The sequence below is a fragment of the Ceratotherium simum genome, chromosome 20, assembly GCF_057802395.1.
Source record: "Ceratotherium simum simum isolate JZ-2026a chromosome 20, ASM5780239v1, whole genome shotgun sequence".
In the NCBI taxonomy this organism is placed as follows: Eukaryota; Metazoa; Chordata; class Mammalia; order Perissodactyla; family Rhinocerotidae; genus Ceratotherium; species Ceratotherium simum.
This window is the reverse complement of record NC_141919.1, coordinates 14,612,728-14,634,534: the sequence shown is the minus strand read 5'-3', so window position 1 is coordinate 14,634,534 and position 21,807 is coordinate 14,612,728. Positions and strand designations below refer to the sequence as shown.

Here is a 21,807-nt window from a genome sequence, read left to right as displayed (position 1 = left end):
AGGTGTGAGGCTAACCTTCCTCTATGTCCTTGTGTTTATCTGTCCTGTTGTCTTTGGGTTTCCCTAGAGCCCTCTTAAATATTGCCTGAGACACACAGTTCTGTCTGTTGTATTCCACGGAGGTGAGGAGGTGGGGAGGGAGGAAGTGCTCTACAGTCCTATGATTAGGTCTCTGTCTTTAGTGATCCTGTGCCCCTGGGGTGTGGCATTCACCTTTGCTTCCTTTTGTTTTTTCCCGTTGGGTGAAACAGGAAGGCTCAAGGCGGCTGGAGTTGGATATTTTCCTTCTCCCAGGTTGTTAGGTTCTGGTAAAGCAGTTCCTCTTGGGGGCAGGCCTTGTAAAGAAGAACAAAATGTTCTAGGCGTATATAAAAATGGCTACTCTCTCCCTACCTCTGCTAGAAGCACTCGGGAATTTTTTTCTGATCTTCACTGTGAGAACCTGGTAGGGCTCCTGGAGGTAAAACTCACCAAAGTGTGGGGTTCCCCCCTGCCTGCTCATCCCCTGGAATTCCTCACTCTCAGACTGTCTGCGCTGAGCCTCTACAGTTCGTCAGGTTAGGTTTAGGTTTTCCATCCCTGGTCTTTGTTCCCTCAGGGGTTTCTGCTCCACTATGTTTGATTCTCTGTATCCGCCTGTTGGTCTCTTAAATTTTGGGGGTGGCTGTTGGCCCTATGACCTCAGTTCTCTGGTAGAGACAAGAAGGGTTGTTAGTTTTCAGTTAGTTCATCTTTTTTCTTGTGTGGACAAGAGAGATAACTTCTGTGGGGGATCAGAATTGGCCACCTCAAAATATGTGTCTTTACCTTGATTATTTTTAAGAACAAAAGACTCTGGAAGAAACTTTGGCTTTCCCCACTAACTGCCTAAAAGAAATTTAAGATAAAAGGCCTGTCTGCAGGACAGGCCATCACCACAGATAACTCTGGGTATCGGTAGACCGTGAGGGTCCTTGCTAAGCCCATTCTTATCAAAGTTCTGTTTACCAAACATTTGCTTTTCCATTTCCATGTGAATTGCCTTCCTCCCCTCTGAAGTCCCAAACCACTACCTCCAACATCCTCCTTTGTCTTTAGCTGAAGATGCTATTTAAGATGAGAGCCTCCACCATTTTGTTGAGTTACTCAGTTTTCCTGAGTCTCTCCCATGTATTTCATGTTATAAAGCTTTGATATTCTCCTGTTATTCTGTCTCTTGTCAATTTAATTCATAGCCCAGCCAGAAGGACCTAGAATGGGTAGAGGATATATCTTCCTCCCCTACACTTCCAAGCTCCTTACATGCTGGGCCCAAAATCAGAAGTCCCCCCATCATTTAATTTGATTTTTCCAGATGGCAGTTTAGAGATACTCAGTCACCCACCCATCAGGTAGAAAAGCCAGGACTAGAGAATGCAGGTGAAGTGACTCTCCTGTCAGGGATCTTGTTATGTACCTGAGGCTCACCAAAGGTGGGGTGGTGGCTTAAAACACCTCAGAGACTGGTCTTAGTTCTCCTAGGAAGTCATTACCAGATCCCAAACTTTGCGTCTCTCTATAGTCACAATCAGATACTCAGGGGACTAGATCTGTCCCGAATGGTGAGGGGGAAGCATCCAGGAGAGACGCCCGGTCCTGCTCTGCTTCCAGCACCGGTTTTCTTCCACTTTCCCAACTTGCCCAGGAGGGGCCACAAAAGTAGGAAAGCTCATTTGCTGAATGAGGGTGGAGAGATGAGAATATATTTGACTAGAAAATGTTTTCAGCTGTGTTCTGCCCGCACCCAGGACTCACAACATGTACTAACCCAGACTCCATCACCATCTGGTACAGAGTTGGGTTTCTGCAGGTGTCACTGAGGTTGAACACAGAGGCAGTGTGGCTCCCTGGGGTTCTCACACCAAGCCTTCCAGCCCACACCTAATGTCAGGGGCACACTATGCACGACTGTGCTGATCCCTTGGTGGTGGAGACCATCCCGTAGTCCCCAGAGCCCAGCTTCTTGGACACAAGTTACTCTTTAGTGTCGGGTCCTGTATACGGGGCTCATATTCCTGGAGGCAGCCTTCCTGGCAGGCTTTAATTCTCAGAACTGCACCAAAATCTCCAGGTTTAGGGCAGTCCCATGATAGGGGAGGGAGTTCTAGCCTTTGAGGACTTTCATCTAGAAATTTCTTTAACCCTGGAAACCCAAACTGACACTAGCTTGTTATGTTCTTGCTGCCACAGGAACACATTTGGATTTCTTTAGGGACACCAAGGGGCAATTTAGGGATTTGTGGCAGCTGCCTCTGCACCCCTCCCCGAAGCATCAAGCTCTGTTTATTCCTGCCCTTGGAAGGGCTTGGGAGAGCACTCATTATCATGCAGCTTAAGGGAAGTGGCAGTTCTTCAGTGTGGGATGGAGTTTGTATTGCCATCGACTGGAGGTGGTGATTTCCCTCTGTAGGGATTCTTGTTATACCTACTTATATTACTTCAGCTAATTTGCTTGCATTTGTCACAGGGTAATTTACCAAGCTATTTATTGCTGTTTCCTCCTTCCTGCCAAAAGAGAATTTCAAAAGGAGGAAAAAGTAATATCACCCTCTTTTCCAGGAAATTCTGGGCTACTGATCTTAAAGGTGGTGTATTAGTTATCTGTTGCTGTACAACAAATTATTCCAAATCTTAGTTTCTTAAAACAAGCAACATTTATTATCTCCCAATTTCTGTAAGTCAGGAATCAGCTGCTTAGCCTCACAGGGCTGAACTCAAGGTTTTGGCCAGGGTTACAGTCATCGCAAGGCGTATCTTGGGAAGGATCCATCTGCTTCCAAACTCATTCACGTGGCTTTTGGCAAGCCTGGGTCCTTTCTGGCTGTTGTCCTAGATAACAGCTCCTTGCCACGTGGGATTCTCTGTTGGGCAGCTCACAGTATGGCATCTGGCTTCCCTTAGAGCAGTGAGGGAGAGAGACAGAGAGAGAAAGAGGGAGAGCAAACAAGATAGAAGGTACTGTTGTTTTATTAACTAATTTTGGACGTGCTATACTATCACTTTTGTGTATTCTATTTGTTAGAAGTGAGTCACTAGATCCAGCCCACACTTGAGGGGAGAGGATTGCACAAGGCGTGAATATCAGGAGGCAGGGAACATCGGAGTCCTTTTGGAAGCTGCCTACTGCAGGTTGTTAATTTTTTTGTGTGTTTCCCAGCCCAAATCAGAAATTACAAGGCATCTGTTACATAACTCTATCTAGGCTCTCGTGTGGGAGGTGAATTTAGCTGGGTGTTCTGTAGCGGAAGGAGATAATCTGGAGATGAGGGAGTTACTGGGTTGAAAGAGAGAGAGTTGCCCAAGATTGCAGTGGCTCCAAGGACTTGAGGAAAATGGGTAGAGGAATCCACAAGCATCAATGTCTTGTATCCAAGTGTCAGCAGGAGTAGGACTTCTGATAGGGTGAGCCAATGTATTTGCTGGGAGCCCTGAATGTCAAACACCTTAGTCTCAGGAACTGCATAAAAGTCGCCAGATGCCCCAGATGGCCAAGAGGCTGTGGAGTCACCTGCCTTTGAAGAGACCATATGGTCTTGCACAATGAACATCCCAGTAGCAATCAAGGTATACTAAAGACCAAACAGTCTTTCCTAGGTGATTTTTGACGAACTTGAGCACTAAAGAGTTAAAGAGCCTCCACAAATGACTTATATTGGGAGTCTTCCCATCCTAGTGAATGGAGGCTTAGGTCTAGATAGAATTTAACTTAGAAAAATTAAGTTGTATGATTTTTTTTTACCTCGGCATTGTAAAAGTATGTTAAATTTAGGGCCGGCCCTGTGGCTTGGTGGTTAAGTGCGCGCGCTGCGATGCTGGCGGCCCGGGTTCGGATCCCGGGTGCGCATCGAGGCACCGCTTCTCCGTTCATCCTGGGGCCGAGTCCCACATACAGCAACTAGAAGGATGTGCAGCTACGACACGCAACTATCCACTGGGGCTTTGGGGGGAAAAAATAAAATAAATAAAATCTTTAAAAAAAAAAAAAAAAAAAGTATGTTAAATTTATATTTATTATGTATTTAATCTCTACAATTCTTTGTAGGTATTATTTATTCCTCTGCTAGAAGGGGAAATTGAAGCACAGAAAAGTGAATATGTATTTAATGGGCTAGCACAGAAGAAGGAGTGAGGGCCAGAGAACCCTCTTGTATTGTGAGGAATCGATTTACCTGGCTTACACAAACCAAAAAAAGGAAATGTATTGAATATAGCTGAAAAGTCTGGGATTAGGGCTGCGATCAGGCAGCCGAGTTGATGCAGGGACTCAGTCATTGGGATGCTGTTGCCCTCTGTTGTTTGTCTCCATTCTTTGATGCACTTTCATTTTTAGGCCTCATGTGGTGGCAGGATGCCCGCCAGTCAGTTCAGACCCAAAACCTTCCAGGTTCAAGTGCCCCCCAAAATGTGGAGGCTCTCACAAAAGTCCCTGCAAAGTCTTATTGTGTCTTTTGGGCTCCAGTTGGGTCACACATCCATGTCTGAATCTCTCACTGGGGGGATGGAATGCTCATTTTGGCTAGGCCTGGGTCACATACCCGTTTTGGACAATGGGGGTTGTGGAGGGACAGTTCCTTCTGTACACAGATTGGGACTGAAGAATGGGGGTAATTTCCCCAGAAATGAATATTATTCAGTAGAGACACAATTGATTTCCACCAGTAGAAGTGATAACTCCAAACATTACATTTTATTGCCTCATTGGGTAGTAACTGGTTATGCATCTATTAGCAAATTCATGTGCTCATTCCTGATATAGTATATACATCACTGGTTTTCATCCATTTAACCAGTCTTAATGTAATGAGTTGAATAAATCTTTGACACAGGTTCACTTTATATTTGCATGAAAGTCATGTATTTAGTTTTTTTTGTGAGGATGATTAGCCCTAAGCTAACATCTGTTGCCAATCCTCTTTTTGCTGAGGAAGATTGGCCCTGGGCTAACATCCGTGCCCATCTTCCTCTACTTTATACAGGATGCTGCCACGGCATGGCTTGACAAGTGGTGCATCAGTCTACACCGGGGATCCAAACGCGCGAACCCTGGGCCACTGAACCGGAGTGCGTGAACTTATCCGCTATGCCACCGGGCTGGCCCCTGAAAGTCACGTTTCTAACTTTTAAAAATTGTATTTTAGCAAGGGAGAGGTGGCCACTCTCTTCCTTTTATTTACAATTCTCATTATCTTTCAAAACCACCTGGATAATATACATATCCTCAGGAAAATTGTAGCTTTAAATTTGCCTAACATTTTAAACAACTTGCCATTCAGGTTAGTCTGACTTGAAAGTAGATCCTCCAGCCCCCGGCAAAGCTGTCCTGGCAGATGCTGTGTGGAGTAGAGATGAGCCATCCCTACAAAGTCCTGCTCAAATTGTAGATTAGTGAGCGAAATGAATGAATGTTATTATTTTAAGGCACTCAGTTTGGGTGTCATTTGTAACATAGCAATAAATGATTGGTACAAGAGGACTTTCCTTTAGATATATCTTTGTCTGGAATTTTTACAACAAATACATGTTACATTTAAAACTTTAAAAATATGTATTTTGGGGAAAAAATTAAAATTAGAAATATAACACGAGTTTCTATTTGTGTTTCCATTACTTATATCCTAAATGAGTTATAATTTTTAAGTCATTTTCGTGGTCAAAAGACATTTCCTCACCAAATACTGCTATGACAGCCGCTCTTGACCTCTTAGATCTTTTTACACTGGAGAGAAAAGGAAAGGGAAGATGGAAGCTGCACGTGGATTACAAGGAAAGTAAATATTATCCAGTGCTTGAGCAATGCTCCCTTACTCATGCCATGTTCTCCATTCTTTAGGCCAATGAGTCAACCCTCAATTCCTACTCTCAGTTTAGAGAAAGTCTTTTTCCTGTGCTATATTTTTCACTTATAATGCATCTCCACTTATTGAAGGTGAGGACTTGGAGGTGAGGCTACTTTTTCTTCAGAACCCATTGGTCATTCCAGTGTTGCTCAGGAGTGACTTGGAAAGATCAACATTCCTCATGACCTTAGAGAGAGCTAGCTGTACTGTCAGAATGCTGGCCCTTGCCATCTCTCAACTCCCCTAAAGAGCTTGAAGACACCTCCTAATCTCTTTGATCTGAAACAGAGGTGTGCCAAATCAGTCCTCCAACTGTATCCTTTCCTTATTCTTCTACATGACTATGAGTCCATTAAACTAACATATCTATAAACCAGACTCTAGGTCTTTCTGCCCATAACAGTATCAACTAGAAGAAAAATGAGCAGCAGACAGCTTTTTGTGATGGACTTGCATTGTATCGCAGCATAATCATTGTTCCTTCCCCTTTCCAGCCTGGGAGGAGGGAGTGGCGCAGGGAGAGGATGAGGCTCATAGTCAGAAATTTTAGGCTTGGTCAGAGCTCAAGGAAACACAATTGATTCAGCTTATGAGTATGTTTTACTGTCCGGAGCTGGGTACATACCTTTAGGAGCCAGGGGCCCCATAGTGGCCTCCTATTCTGAGAGCCTCAGGGGCAAGATCTTAGGGTAGAGAGTAGAGCAACTGACTCTGAGTTTGCTGCTGACACTTTTCTTCATTTGATACTTTCAGGCACAGGAATAGTATTTGTGCGTCTGTAGGGAAATGTGGCCTGGGCTAGGTTATTAAATGCCAAGTGTATTATGAAAATTTTCAAATTTTCAAACTAAAAAATTATCTCTTCCAATCAGTAAATAAAAAATAGCTATCTCAACTTAAAAATGGGTAAAGGACATAAACGGTCAATTCACAAAAGAAGAAATACAGGTGACAAGAAATATGTAAAAAGTTCGATTTTACTAGTTTCAAGGAAATGCAAATAAAAACAATGGTATCTTTTTCTTGCTATTGCAATGGTCAAGATTAAAAAAATATCAAAGCCCAATGTTGGTGAGCATTGACAAAGATTCTCTCCTTGACCAAAGTCTAACCAGGCTCCTCTGAGCCTTGATCTTGGCTAGGCCTCAGCCATGGCCTGTAAAAACTACAAACTCTCAGCACAAATGATTTTGTCCACCGCCCCCCCCCCCGCACCCACATTAAAAGACTTAAACACTAACATAGTTTCTAACGGCTCAAGACCGCATCCTTAGGATGACCCCAGCCTCTCTTCAAGTGCCTGCCTGAGCAAGCTCAAGGCTGCCAAGAGAATTTACTATTTGTTCTGGACGACGCTTGACTATTGGCCCCTGAACACACTTTCTAAAGCATTTACTGAAAAGAGCTTATAATTGTGAATTCTTCCTCTGTCCCTTTGAGATGTATAGTTATCTCCTACAATTTACGAGTGTCTTTCTCAGGCACCTGAAAGCCATTCCTTAAAATGTAATCATCAAGAAGGAGAAGGCCTCTGTTTCCCAGTCTCTACAGGAGGATAGAATCCCAGCTTCAATAATTGCCAGACACAACCGGCCTAATGGCATTTACACTGATGCACTCTTTGTCATTTTTCACTTCTCTGACTCTCCTGACCCTCCTCACCGCTCTCCTGCCTCCCTCACACTCCCTTTAAGACACCCAGTCACCTCTGTACAAATCCAGTCGAGTTCACTTCCTGCTGAACCACTTTTCCTGTTGCAATAGGATATTACTGATTAAAATCTGTCCTTATCACTTTAACTCGTATCTGGCTTTGTTTATCCTTGACAGCAAGTGGAAAAATGCATAGTTTCACACACTGAGTAATAATCTAAATTGGTACAATTATTCCTTAGGTGGTTTAGCAATATTTATCTACAATGTAAAAATTCTTCAACCCAGGTGTTCTACTTCTAGCAAATTATCTAAAAGATTTTTGGACATGGAAAGATGTTCTGAACACAAACAGTGCATAATCTCTTTCTCTCTCTCTCTCTATGTGTGTATATATATATATATATATGTATATATATATATATATATATATACAGCAACAGATGTGCCAGGACCATTGAGTCTGTGTTTCCAACCCAGCGCCATCATTCACCAGCTCTGTGATCTTGAGTATGTCACATAAGCATAAAGTTCCTACCAAAATATTACTTGTGCTTGTGTTCGGGTGGTGAACACCAGGCGAGACTGGTTTTCTATCCTCTTCTTTCTACTCTTCTTTATTTTCCAATTTTTAGAAAATGATCATGAATTACTTCTAATGATGGTAAAGAACCAATATGAAATCATACAAAATTTGTTTATTCTGTTTATAAGAAAATGATGGATAAACTTGTATGAACTTTTGGATATTGTTTTTCTGGTGAGACAATAATTTTAAACATAAAAGGCGCAAATATCTTTTATATTGGAAATCATTGGAAATTCCTTCTTTATTGAGTTATACAAACAGGGAAGTTTTTATGAGTCTCAGTGGCTTATGTTAGTGTTATCCAGTGTTTACAGCAGCGCTCAGGGCCCTCTCCACAGTCCTGCCCATCTGGGCAGTTACCTAATTATTTAAAGTAACCTTGAAAATGTAGCCTGCAGGGGGCAGAATGGTCTATCCTGCTGTCTCTTCTATGAGCAGAGATGGCTAATCCTGGAGGCAGGGGGTCTTTCTCAGGGCCTTCTGCACCTCTATCACCCCACTGACAACCTGCTTACACTTCAAGGCCAACTCAGATGCCATAACTGGAAATCTGTTGATCCTGCCCAGCATTCAATTCCACTTCTTTTAGGAAATGGCAATTTTCCTTTGAAGAACCACTTCTCCCCTGCCTCAGTCATTGTGGTTTGGTTTGATTCCACCCTCTCTCTCCAAGGGTAAGCATATGACTCAGGCCCAACTAAATCTGCATAATCCATCCCTTCAGCTATAGTGGTTGCTTCAGAGATAGTCAGGCAACCAAGCCAGACCAATAAAAGGCAGCCCCAGGTCTTTTGCTGGAACTAATGGGAAGGAGATGAACCCTTTCCAATAGGTTGCTAAGTAGATTAGCTCTAAGCCTGGAAGCTGCTGAGAGTCATACTAACCTACCACAGGGAGATATTTCAGAAAGAAGCCTACCACAGAGGTGGGTACAAGCCAAGAAATGAAAAGAACCAAATCTTGATGATAGGCTTATTATTAAAATGAGCAAAATTTTCATTTGATTTAATGTGACTTTGAGTTGGATTTTTATCACTTGTGTCTCAAAGGGTCTTGCCTAATTCATGTCCTCTCTTATGACATATTCCATGATCTCTTAACCTTGTGACACCTTTTCTTGCTCTGACCCCTGTAGCACTCCTGGTCTTCTCTTTGATGCCCACTTTACTCTGCCATGAGTTCCAGTTATTGGTGTATCTGTCATCTCCTGCCTCCCACAGGATTGTAGGACTATGGCCACAGAGATTGTTATTCATTTTTGTAGCCCAAGAACCTAGCCCTGTGACTTGAACTTAGCATATGTTCAATAAACTGAAGAACGGGTTAATTGAATAACTATAGTGAATGAATGAGGGTCAGAAAGTAAATATTCGAGACTATTTCTACTAAGACAGTGACAGAGTTCCATACATATGGTTTAGAACTTTTCCACAAGTGTAGATCGCTAAAGTTATATCAGTCTCATCCCTATTATATGTGCCCATAAAGTTAATTTATATAAGGACTTTGGTTCCTTGCTCCTTGGCTGTGGAGGAGGCAGAGGGTAGAGAAGGACGAGGAACACAGCACCAGTTTGTCTGGAGACTGAAAGATTTAGACGCCAAAAGATAGAACAGGAAAGAACAATGAAACACCTAGCGGCAAACCCAGAGATCTGTTGGGATGGTCATTATCATCATATTATTTTTGTTATGTTATGTTTAATATATAACATGTGTTATAATAAAGATCATGCTGTTCAAAAGCATCCTTCTGTGGAGAGTTGCCATTGCATCTTATGCTTACATTATTAGCCTGAGGCATTTCTAATCAGTTTTGATTTTAGGTTACCAAAAGCAACTAAGCAACCTAGGTGGGATGAGGAGGACATGGTGAGGGGGCATCCTTGTGCTGGGCATCAAAAGTTGCACAGGCTGGGGAGGGCATCTGCACCATGAGGTTGTGTTGGTTTCAGCATGATGTGTGTTGGATCCCAAGAAGGGTGAGGACCCCATCTGCAGGAAGATGGACAGCCTGATATGGGGTGTCAGAGCCCGAGGGGAGTGAGAAGGCACAGAGTAGGAGGGGAAAGGGCAGCTATGAAAGATTGGGTACATGCCTGGGGATTAACCAAATAAGAAATATGTTGAGGATGGTGGGAGCTAGATTTCTTACCATTGGAGATGAAAGTTATAGATATGAAAAGGGAGAGAAACAGAATGAATCCAGTAATTTTGGAGCGGAATGGGAAACACCAGTGTGAACTCATGGATGTCAGTATATATATATAGATAAAGAAATAAATATGGATGTAAATGTGTGTGTGTGTTTTCCTATCTCTGTCCAGTAATAGGTCCTGGGAGCAATGACACCCCAGTTAGCAATGAGCACGCCTAGCACTTAGATCTTTGCTTCTAAATACTATTCTCCACTAAAAGGAACAAGGGCTCCTTGAAGAAATGGGTGATTTCAAGGGCTGGGTTAGAGGAAAATACAAGACAAGCCTGGAACCCTGGAACATCTTCTTGTGCCATAGAGTAAGAAAGTGCTCAATGATTGATGAGGACATGTCAGAGAACACAGAAGCCAGATTGAAGGGGTTCCTACTGGCCCTTGAGATTTGGGACAATATGAGGATCAAAATACATAATGATACTAAGAGATTATACCTATTGAATAAAATAGAATTCCATGGGTTCATACTGATATAAATAAATCAATTTAATTGAAAGTTTGATGAGAAACGGGAAATTGACACACATTCAAAGCACCTCCCCCCAAAATACTCATTAATTACAAAGGGGAAAAAAGTACTTTTACAGTGCAAAAGCCTTGTAGATATCACCTTAATCAAGTGTTCAAAGTGAACATCACCAGGATGCAATGAAAAAACAGAACATCGGTTCTGAGATATTGTTGTCATACCCGGATAACCTGAATGCAACAAGCAAACCCAAATTGAAGGACATTCTACATAATGTCGGTATTATGAAAGTCAAGGAAAGACTAAAGAATTATTCCAGATTGAAGGAGACTAAAGAGCCTCCTTCAATCTGGAACTAATGCCATGTGTGATTCTGAACGGGATCCTTGTGCTATAAGGACATTTATTGAGACAACAGGTAAACTTTGACTCGTGTCTGTGGATTAGATGGTAGTAATGTTTCAATGTTAATTTCCTGGTTTTGATCGCTGTATTGGGTTATGAGGAGAATGTTCTTGTTTTTGGAAACACACTAAATATTCGGGGGTGGTGAGGCATTATGTAGACAACTTACTCTCAAATGTTTTAGGAAAAGTAATTTCTTCTACTGTTCTTGCAAGTTTGACATTGTTTCGAAATAAAAAGTAAAACCAGAGCAAACTGAGCAAAGACAAGAGATGAAAAATTTGGAAGGAGCTAGAGGAGGAGTAAGGCAGAGGATGGAGTAAAATAGCTATACCTGAGAGAAGAGGAGTAAGGATTAAAGGGAATTTATTTAGAAGAGGAGGTGGGAGAGGAAACAAGATGTGACATAGTTGACAGAAACTAAAGGTGGGGTTGGCAGTGGATTTGGAGAAGTTGGCAAGTTAACAGAGAAAAGGCTGGGTGAGTGGGAAGATGAAGAAAAGAAGAGAGCAGAGAAGTTAACTCATATTTGTTGAATGCCTTCTATGTATTAAGCACTAGGCTAGACATTTAAGTCCCATTTAACTCTTACATAAACATGAAAGATGAGAGTTTTATCCACATTTAAAAAATGAATAAACTAAGGCTCAAAGAAGTTAAGTAACTAGCCCAAAGTAATACAGGTAAGTAGAACCAGGATCAAAATCCCAGTATGTATGATTTCAATGACAATGGGATAGTAGAGAAATGGTCCCACCAGGTCAGAGAAGGGAGAGAATTGAATGTTTTCCCCCAGGGATTGTAGTGGGCACAGAGACTGAATGACGAAATGATGGTGGGGGTTTGGAAGTTGGGATTGAAACCAGGACTTAAATAATCTGAAGAGATGTGCTGGTGGAAGTCATGGGAAAATGGCAGAAAACGAAAAGAAAAGAAAAGAAAAACATTGAGAAGCACCATCATTTATAGGTGAGAGGAGACCGAGGAGCTCAGAGAGGGATTTGTAGAAGGCTTAGGTTATGGTACGCCAGCTTCTAAGACGGCATCCGATAATCCCCACATCCCAGTATTCACACCCATCTGTAATCCTCTCCCCTTGAGTGTGGGCTAGATCTAGTGACTTGCTTCTAATCAATAGAATACAGCAAAAGTCACAAGATGTCACTTCTGTGTTTAGGTTACAAAAAATCGTAACTTCGTTTTGCCAGCAGACTCTTTCTTGTTGGTTTCAATGAACAAGCTGCCGTGCTGGGGAGGCCCATGAGTCCAAACACTAAGGGCAGCCTCCAGCTACCAGCCAGCCAGGAAGGGAGCCTCAGTCCAACAAACCACCTTTGAGAAACTGAATCCTGCCAACAAACACGTGAATGAACTTGGAAGCAGATTCTGTCTCAAGCAACCTTGATCAGGTCTTGTGAGAGCGCCTAGGCCATCACTGTGATTGCAGCTGGTGAGAGACCTTCAAGTGGAGGACTCAGCTAAGATGTACTTGGATTTCTAACTCACAGAAACTGAGAAAATAAATGCGTGTTGTTTTAGACCACTACATTTTGGGATACAGTGGATCTTCATTATTCTAGGATTCCATACTTGCAAATTCACTTACTCACTAAAATTTATTTGGAACCCCAAAATCAATACTCACGGCACTTTCACAGTCACTTAGAGACATGTATAGAGTGGCAAAAAGTTTGAGTTGCCTGATGCCTGTGTTCCTGGCTGAGGTCAAACACGGAAAGGCTCTGCCTTTTTGTTTCAGCTCTCGTACAGTAAATGTGTCCTTTTCACGGTCTATTTCGGGCCGTGTTTTTTTGCATTTTTTTGATTTTTGTTGGTGATGTCACCGTTTAAAATGGTTTCCAAGCATAGAACTGAAGTGCTGCCTAATGTTTCTAAGCACAAGAAGGCTGTGATGTGCCTTATGGAGAATATTCGTTAATTAAATAAGCTTCATTCGGCATGAGTTATATTCAGGCTGTTGGCTGTGAATTCAATGTTAATAAAGCAACAATATATATTAAATAAAGTGTATTTAAACAGAAACACATATAAAACATATATGTATTGATCAGTTGACGAAAATGTTGTGACCAGAGGCTCGCAGGAACCTAACCCTGTATTTCCTCTAGGAGTAACTGTTCAGTATGTGCTAATTCAGTGTTCTCAGTGACTTCATAGGACGTAACTGCCTTGAATAATGAGAACTGACTGTAATTTGTTATGTAGCAATAGATAGATAATGAATACAGGGGGAAAACAGGGGAATTCAGTTCACCAAAGGGGAAAGACTTTAACAAGGAGGGCATGATTAAATGTCAGGAGTGCGGGTCTCTCACTAGGGGTAAGGCTAGAGAAATAGTGGATGGAAGTTATTAGTGTCTGCCATCAAAGAATCATTAAAATGTTTATGTATCAAAAAGAAATAATTTTGCCTGGCTACAGTGAGTTTTTTTGGATGGATGTGAGTGAAACGCTAGGAAAATTAGCTTCATATGACAGTCTCCTTGCTCTATAAAGCTCACAGCTGTGTGAGGATTGGTGTGTCAAAGGCACCAGCTTAGTTAAAAGCTCTGTGACTGCAGGGTGATGCAGCCAGGGCAGGCTTCTGACAGCTGCAGCACACTGATACTGCCAACGCAGGGAAATGGAGCAACCACAGAAGCTGTGGAAGGAAACAGCCCCTTGGAGACCATAAGGACTTGAACACAGCTTTTCCATGATCTATGGCTGAAAGTTCTGGTTCCTATGGCTGAAGATTTAGGGTATCTTCATTTTACTTACTTTTAACTTTAGCCTATAAAAGGTTCTTTTTCATTTTGATTTTTAATTAGGCTCCCAGCTTCATCCTGGATCCCCACTCGTACCCCCACCCCTGTACTCACACTAATGAGTGTGCCACGTCCTTAAATATGCATGGATTTTGTATAATATGTAGCATTGTTTTGTGTGTGTGCATAGGTTTAGAATTTACATAAATGACACTTTGCTATAAATATTGAGTTCTTTCTTACTTTTCCACTCCACCCTATGATTTAAGTGTTGCTCTGTGAACGTGTAATTTATTGCTTCTAACAGCTGTGTAATAGACCATATTTTGGTGTGTATCCACCACATTTTACCCATCCTTTCCCCTCATGCTGCACACCTAGCCTGTCTCCAATTCTCACCTCCCCAGTTAGGTAAAGGGAGCAGAATGAAGACAACAGTCCACCTTGGAGTATCATTCCATTCATTTGCCTGTATTTACTTCTCAGTCTTCTCTTGTCCTCCTTCCCTTCATTGGGTAGAGGATAACATCCATCAGAACTCATTCCTAGATCATGAGAACGTACAATGTCTCACTTTTTGTTGAGCAACTTGCCATTTGGTTACTCCAACAACTTTCCCAGAGGCAGAGCTACAGGTTTGTTTATTAGGCTTAAAAAAAAAAAAGGACAGTGGTAATTCTAAGCTCTGATTTTGCCAGGAGTTTGTAAAAGTGAAAAAGAAACCCCAAAAACTAAAAATAAAATGCCATTTAATGCATTTTAATTTAAAAATAAATATAGGCATGGAAAGGCGAGGGACAGAGAAAGGAGAAGTTGACAAAATCAAGTAACCATGAAGCACGGAGATGCTTCCAAAGTGAGCAATTGCTGACTCAGAGGGTAGACAACACATTTTGAAAGCTTAGCTCCCTGAGGCATGAAAGGTAAAAAGGAAAAGGGAATAAAGTTTGGGTGATAAGAAAGCTAAAATTTATAGTGTCCTCAAGCCAGATTGATAGCCAGATAAGACAGCTGCCAAGTGCAGTGAGAGAAAGATTCTTGCCGACTCAAAGAAAGAAAGCCACAACTTGTGGAATCAATTTTTATTTCTGAATTATACACAGAGGCTATATGTATATATATATATAGTGTTGTTACATATTTTTTAATTATGAATCCACACTATTTAGGGAGAATTTATTTATTTACCAAAACAAAGTCTAATAGATACTTTATTCTGAGCAATCCAATACATGGTAGAAAAAACTTTAAATATATAAAAAATTAATTTGTGCACATCTAATGTTTCTAAGGGAGCAAACTACTGAGGCATTGTGATAGACAAAAGTTGCAAACATAGTACCACAACTCAATACTTAAAATGAGATCTTAATAACACAAAGGCTTGGAGTAGTGACTTCTTTACGCGCCTTGGAGTACGTCTTAGAAGACAACCCCATAAAACAGTGTATGGCTTCAACAGCAACTTGAGAGTTTTCTTCCATACCCAGCTATTGCTCTTAAAAAAATTATCTCATTCCTTGACAGTATCTTCTGTGCAGATTTCTGTTCTTTCTCTTAATCAAGGAGCTAAGAAAAGAGCAGTTGCCACTTTGGGAAAACAATTCTTTTGCCCCAATGACCCCTTGGTTCCCTTAACTACAAATCTACAGGGAAAGTGCAAAACAGTTCTCAGAAGTCAGAACCAGAGCAAGAATGCTCAGAATGCAAGAGCTAGATAGCTAATAATGTGAATGTTTACATCTGTCTACCTAGCTGCTTAGGGACTATTTTTGCAGGATTCTTCTATGATTCTATTTACTTGGATTGAGTTTACACAGTGGCTTTTCTCTAGCACGTGCAATTAAATTAATTTATCTTTTTAGGATAATAAAATAGCAGATGTCTAACTATCAGCCCATAGAACAGCCCAAACAAAATCATTGATTGGAAAAGGTGCTTGTAATTTCCATGTCGGAAGCTGAAGTTTCAAACAGAATACCACCTGAGTAGTCTTCCATGAACAGACTGGACAAGTTCAAAAGAATGCAAATGGTGAGACTGTTGTTGGGTCTGACTGACTAGAACAAGAGCCCTCTATCAACAGCTCTATGTCCTCAGGCTGGCACCACTAAGCTGAACACTGGATTCTTCATTACTTCCTGTGGCCTAGGGGACCATATAATTTATCTTCCAAAACGGGACACAATTGAGTGAAAGGGAGCATTGTTAATAACTATGCCAGGGCAACAGTGGTAAACACATGAACAAACCAAAATATTGGGTCACTGTACTTCTGTCAACACTAAGTTCTGGGAGAGGCATATTTTGGCTTCCAAAGGTGGAGCTGGGCTGTGAGAAAGGGTGTGCTCTAGGGTTTTCTATTAGACAAGCCAGATGTCATGAGGGAGGAGACACAAAAGAACAGTTTAAAGAGGATACCAAGTTGAAAGGTACCAAGAGGGGAACATAGGTAGCTATGGCTTACAGAGGAAAGAGTTGACCTGTGTGTACGTGAGCATGTCTGGAAGGCAGGTGGGAGACGGACATGGAGCAAATGAGGTCAGTGAAATTCAGTCACCTGTGCAAAGATGTCTACTTCAAAGCATTTCAAGGCTAATGATACCCAGGGTTCAAAGTGTTGCAGATAGCTCTCCTGGATGTAATTACCACCCTGAGACTGTAGTGGAACCCTGTTCTCCACTACATTTTTATTTTTGCTAGCTTATCAGTAATAGGTGCTGCTGGAAAATAGGAATGGTTTCCAGAGTAAGCTCAGGACCTCAGTAACACCTGTAAAGAGCCAAAGAGGAGCTTCTAAGAAGGCCTCACTTCGGGTCTTGCAAACACAATCTGAGCCATGCTTTTGTGGCTAGGACTCCTTGTCTTTTTCAGCAAGCCATGTAGCTGACTGATTGTGAATGTCAAAGTTTTCTTTTTTAAGAATAAATTAGTTTACAGCCTTACTTGTTCATTCTGTTAAAGAAATTAATATCTACATACAATAGGGCGAGGGAGGATGGATGTGCTAGAGTAGGACTCAGCAAACTTTTTCGGTAAAGACAGTCAATGTTTTAGGCTTTCTGGGCCGTGTGGTTTGTCACAACTTTGCAGTTGTAGTGCAAGAGCAGCCAGGGAGAGTTTGTAAACAAATCTGTCTCAATAAAACACAATAGAACTTTATTCTTGGAAACTGAAATCTGATTAATTTTCATGTGTCATGAAATATTAAGAAAAATTATTTTTCAGTCCAAAGTGTGAAAACTATTCTTAACTTACGGGCCACATGAAAATAGCTAGATTTGGCTATAGTTTGCAATCCCATTGCTAGAGGCCCACAGATTCAAAATCACGTTGGTATTTTAAAGGGATATGAAGACTACGAAGGAGTATTCTGTAGGTGATAGTACATACTCATATTTAATTTTAAACCTGTGATCAGTTAGAGTGTTTTAAAGCAGATTACTTTTTATAATACATGTGAGAGAGAAATTCAGACAACTGAATGTTACCAAATAATGAATTTCTGAGCGGGCTACCTTACATTTGAGTCTTGAGCCTTTAAAGCATAACATCTTGAACTAAGTTCATGGCCTGAAGCATGCTATCAAAATGTCTATCAAAATGCAAACAGTAATCCTTAAGTTTCTCAATGTGGAGGTCTTTGACCTCATTGGAAAAATGATGATTTTTTAAAAGAGCAATTCGCAGAAAACATGGTGCCCAATTTGATAACTAAATAGAATTGATGTGAATTACAAAGCCTGACTTCTCTTTGAGAAGCTAGAGATGATTCATGTGGACAAGAACCAAGTGGGCACTTAGCTGACGGTGGTTTCACACTTGTGTTTATGGTGGTGTTAAGCTTAGAATTTTAAAGGTGGACAACTTTCCAGGGAGAGTTGAGCCTGTGTATTTTAAACCTAAAATGATCACCAAGGAGAAATCCAGCTAATCTATGGAAACAAATCCACTCACAATGAATGGTGGATTGAAGTTATCTTATTGGTCAATACCAGTCTAAGACGAAATACCACTGCACCAAGGGTTAACAAAATATTGAAATGGAAGGTCCTACTTTCTTGCTAAGGTTCAACTAAAATCTTTGAGGCACATGATTGGCAAAATAGGAAAATACACACAATTTCATAAAACGTGTTAAGAGTAAACAAATTCCCTTACTGTTTTTCCCCTTAGAAATTTAGAATGGCACCAGGTAGTGCAAAGTGGAAAAAAGGACCATCAGCCCTGTCTCTTCCAGGTAGATATGTTTCAACAGAATCACGAAGCAGAAAAGCATCCTCTTCTTCCAGCCATCGCCACCTAGGGCTTTTCTTTCAGCTTCAGGTCCATACTTTGGAAAAAAGGAAGAAAAAAAAATGAGAAGCATGAGAAACTGAATAAGAAACATTTAGTGATGATTTGTTGTGGCGTGTGTTTGCTTTTTTTCTCAAAGGACTTACTGAAAATAAATCATGCAAGTTTCTTATGCTAGAAAAATATGGTAAAACACAATCCTCTCCTAGTTGCCAAGGCTTTCTCTAAAATATGGAATTGGTTTATTTTTACAAAACTGTTTCTGGAAGCATTTTACGCCTTTCAAAATGATCTAGGGAGACAAAAGACTCCTGTGCAAAAGTAGATTAAGATAAGGAACATTATTGCATTTTGGAAATAAGAGATCTACCTAGTTTTAGTAATGATCTTTCCTTGTGAGGCAAATAGATGATCTGCCTGAAATAAGTAACATCTGACAAGTGCTAAATAGTAAGAAAGTGGTAGATAATAATACAGCAATGGCAAATCAAACAAAACAAACCCAGTATTTTCTAGAACCAAAGGATTTGCCTGAAAGGGGTTAGCCTGTCTTAATGAGATGAAGTCTTATAAACTAAAATATGCTTGTTTTTAAGAACGTCTAGTGGGTTCCCAAATATCTAGGGAGTAAGTCTAAAATGTCCTCGGGCCACTAGAGTCTCTCTTCCACCTCTTAGTGAACATGTCACAACTTCCTGGCACGTCCCAGAGAAGAAGAAAGCTACAGCCAGTGAACTCTCAGAGGAAGAATTCCAGCCATGAGAAAAGAAAAACGTTTTGTTTGAAAAGGGCAATTTGGGAAGTGCCTGCGGATTTCGCTTAGATCTGTCCTCCGGAGCCAGAAGTCTGTACGCTGCAAAGGTTACTGTGCTCTGCTGGGGACCCTGCAGCAGCCAAGCAGTGTTCATTGTAGTAGCTTTGCAAATAAAACCGTTGGTAACCTACCCGACCCGCCCTTCCATTTTATAGTAGTCGAGTATCTTTCTTTTGAAATACCCACCGCAATTCCACCACTTATGAGTTCCGGGGCCTTGGGCAAGTTACCTATCTTCTCTAAGTTTCCATTTCTGTGTCTGTAAAATAGAACAATGCTCTCTCTCTCAGGCTCGCTAAGGATTAAGTCAGAAGTGCTTTCAATTGTACATTGTGAGCACATAGTAAATGTCTATTAGTAGCAGTAGTAGCAGTCCTAGTAGTAAAGAAATTGTAGTAGCTTGGTATCTTTTTGAAATGGGGAAATCATCTCTCTGCTTAATTACTATCCTTATAATAATCTTTTCTCCTTTGGGGGTTTTCAGACCCAGCCAGCTGACTGTCAGGAGAGGCTGGGTCGTCATGGATATTAATCTCTTTTTTATGCCCTCGAGGATCTGACTTGTTTTCTTATCTGCAGTATAACCAGAGAGGTGTCCTATTTTTGTCAGCTTTGACCCCTAGATCTTTTTCTACTATGCTTTTACAAAACAGCTCCTTCTCCACCTTGTTTTTGCTTCTAAAATGTACTTCCTAGCTGCAGTTAGTCTCAAAAGTCTGTATTAAGTTTGATTTGATGACTGCGATTTTATTCTTTCTCACATGGTGTTGGCTCAGTTTCTCTCACAGACCAAGAGAATATTTATTAAAGCAAAATTTGGGGCACATTGTCTGAAAAGTGTGAATGTGGGTCAGAATATTTGAAATCACCTTGAAGAGTGTAAAGCTCACCGTCACTTTGTTTTTCCATGTAGGCCCCCGATAAAAATCTGAAAAACACTTATGCTGGGATGTTTATCTCAAAACGCTTCACTTTTCAAACTGACTTTTTGGTAAAACTTCTAGGGTTTCATTCACCCTCCAGCTTTTGAGAAACAAAAAGACTGCAACATATTTACCCAGTTTACAGAAGAAGAGATAGTGAAAAGATGATGTTCAAGTAAATATAGGAAACCACACTGAAGATTAATTTTTGAGACAACAGTTATCTTGTGGAGCTAATAAAACGACTGACAACAGTACTAATTCAAGGCTCCCCCCAAAGAACCACACCCCCCGGATCATATATGCTTTTTTTTTTTTAAAGGCTTTTGAGTCTATATCTTTTTTTTTTTTTTTTAATATATTTTTCCCCCAAAGCCCCAGTAGATAGCTGTATGTCATAGCTGCACACCCTTCTAGTTGCTGTATGTGGGACGCAGCCTCAGCATGGCCAGAGAAGTGGTGCGTCAGTGCGCGCCCGGGATGCGAACCCGGGCGGCCAGCAGCGGAGCGCGTGCACTTAACCACCAAGCCACGGGGCCGGCCCCCATATATGCTTTTTATGTACATAAAAATATAAAAAGGTATGTTGCAAGTTTTAGGATGTGAATGAATAAATAAAATCCAAACCTAAAAGTGAAGCAGACAAGCTGCCAGGGCTACTGTTAAAAATAGTAGGCTTTGGGGAAAAAATTTAGTTTTAATCAGAATTGAAATATAAAAGTATTCCTCACCTTTGGGCAAATGGGCTTAGTTTTCTAAAACCAACTTTCCAGTGAGACAAAATAACCTTCTGATAATTTTACGATATGCCATTTTGGCATCTAACATGTGTTAAATGAGGCTCCTTACAAAGTGTCTGGCAATATTGTTTAATGATGAATGAAAACTCTTGTTTTAGGTCGGAAGATGGGGGAGATGGGCATAACTTTCCCTTCTCTCTCTGAGGAAAATGAGAGGCCACTATGGTCCTAGCACACATTTCATTTTATTATTGGCCTGATTCAGCTCCTCGGAAAAGCCTTTGCCCATTTTGCAGTTTATCCATTCAATACTAGAAGGTGTAAAATGCTTCCACACAGAAACCAGAAGAAGGTAAATGAAGCCCCTTATTCTAATACTAAAGAAAGCCAGAAATCCAGGGCTGGAAGTCAGCAGAAAAAATTCTTGGCCACTCTTGCACCTCATCCCAGATCTCATGCTCCTCACTGTGGTCATGACCTGGTAAGGGCTTAGGAAAGAGGGTTGAAGAAAAGGGAAGGGTTGTGGCATGTTCTAAGAGGTGGGAAGTAACTGTAACAATTGGCAGTATCCCTCCCTCCCCCATGCCCAGCCCCGGAATGAACCCAAAACCCAAACAAGCAGCAGGGTTTTACCCTCTTCCCAACCCAAAGAGCCCTACATACAAATGAGGAGCAAAACAGACAAGGCAGACCAAGGAGTGGGTAAGCCCGTAGATGTAGCAGCCATAGGCCAGTAAGTGACATTCCGTCCACGCAGCGTGTTAACTGCGGGTGCACGACTCTGCTCTAGGGGGCGCTGTTTTGCTGAGGGAGAAAAGATTTGCAAAAAGAATTAAGGCGGACTGAGGGACTATCATATTTTTGCTTTGTGTGGCAATCTACTGGGAACAATTGTTGTCTTCATCTCATAGATGTGGACCAATGTAACCTTCAGAAAAGGAACTGTGTGATTTCAAAGGTCCCTCCCAGCTTTCTGTTCTTGATGTACTCTTCAACTAGTTGGGACCTTCTCTCTGGAGCTTTGAGCGTAAACTTCCTTAAACTGTAAGGTCACCATGACCATTGCAGAGCTATAGCAGTG

At 41.3% G+C, this 21,807-nt stretch overlaps 1 protein-coding gene and 1 long non-coding RNA gene across 12 annotated transcripts in view; one reads left to right on the top strand and one right to left on the bottom strand.

The window, feature by feature from the left end:
* Positions 1-21,807, top strand: part of LOC147914366 (uncharacterized) — a 126,051-nt gene that overhangs the window by 53,552 nt on the left and 50,692 nt on the right. The window lies entirely within an intron of this gene.
* The window catches only part of PRUNE2 (prune homolog 2 with BCH domain), a 346,173-nt gene continuing 339,386 nt past the window's right edge, over positions 15,021-21,807 (bottom strand). For all 11 annotated transcript variants that reach the window (XM_087444456.1, XM_087444458.1, XM_087444447.1 and 8 more), the window contains one exon: positions 15,021-18,286. In XM_087444456.1, coding sequence (XP_087300582.1) covers positions 18,256-18,286 — 31 coding nt within the window. In that variant the 3' untranslated portion in view covers positions 15,021-18,255. The remainder of the gene's footprint in view (positions 18,287-21,807) is intronic.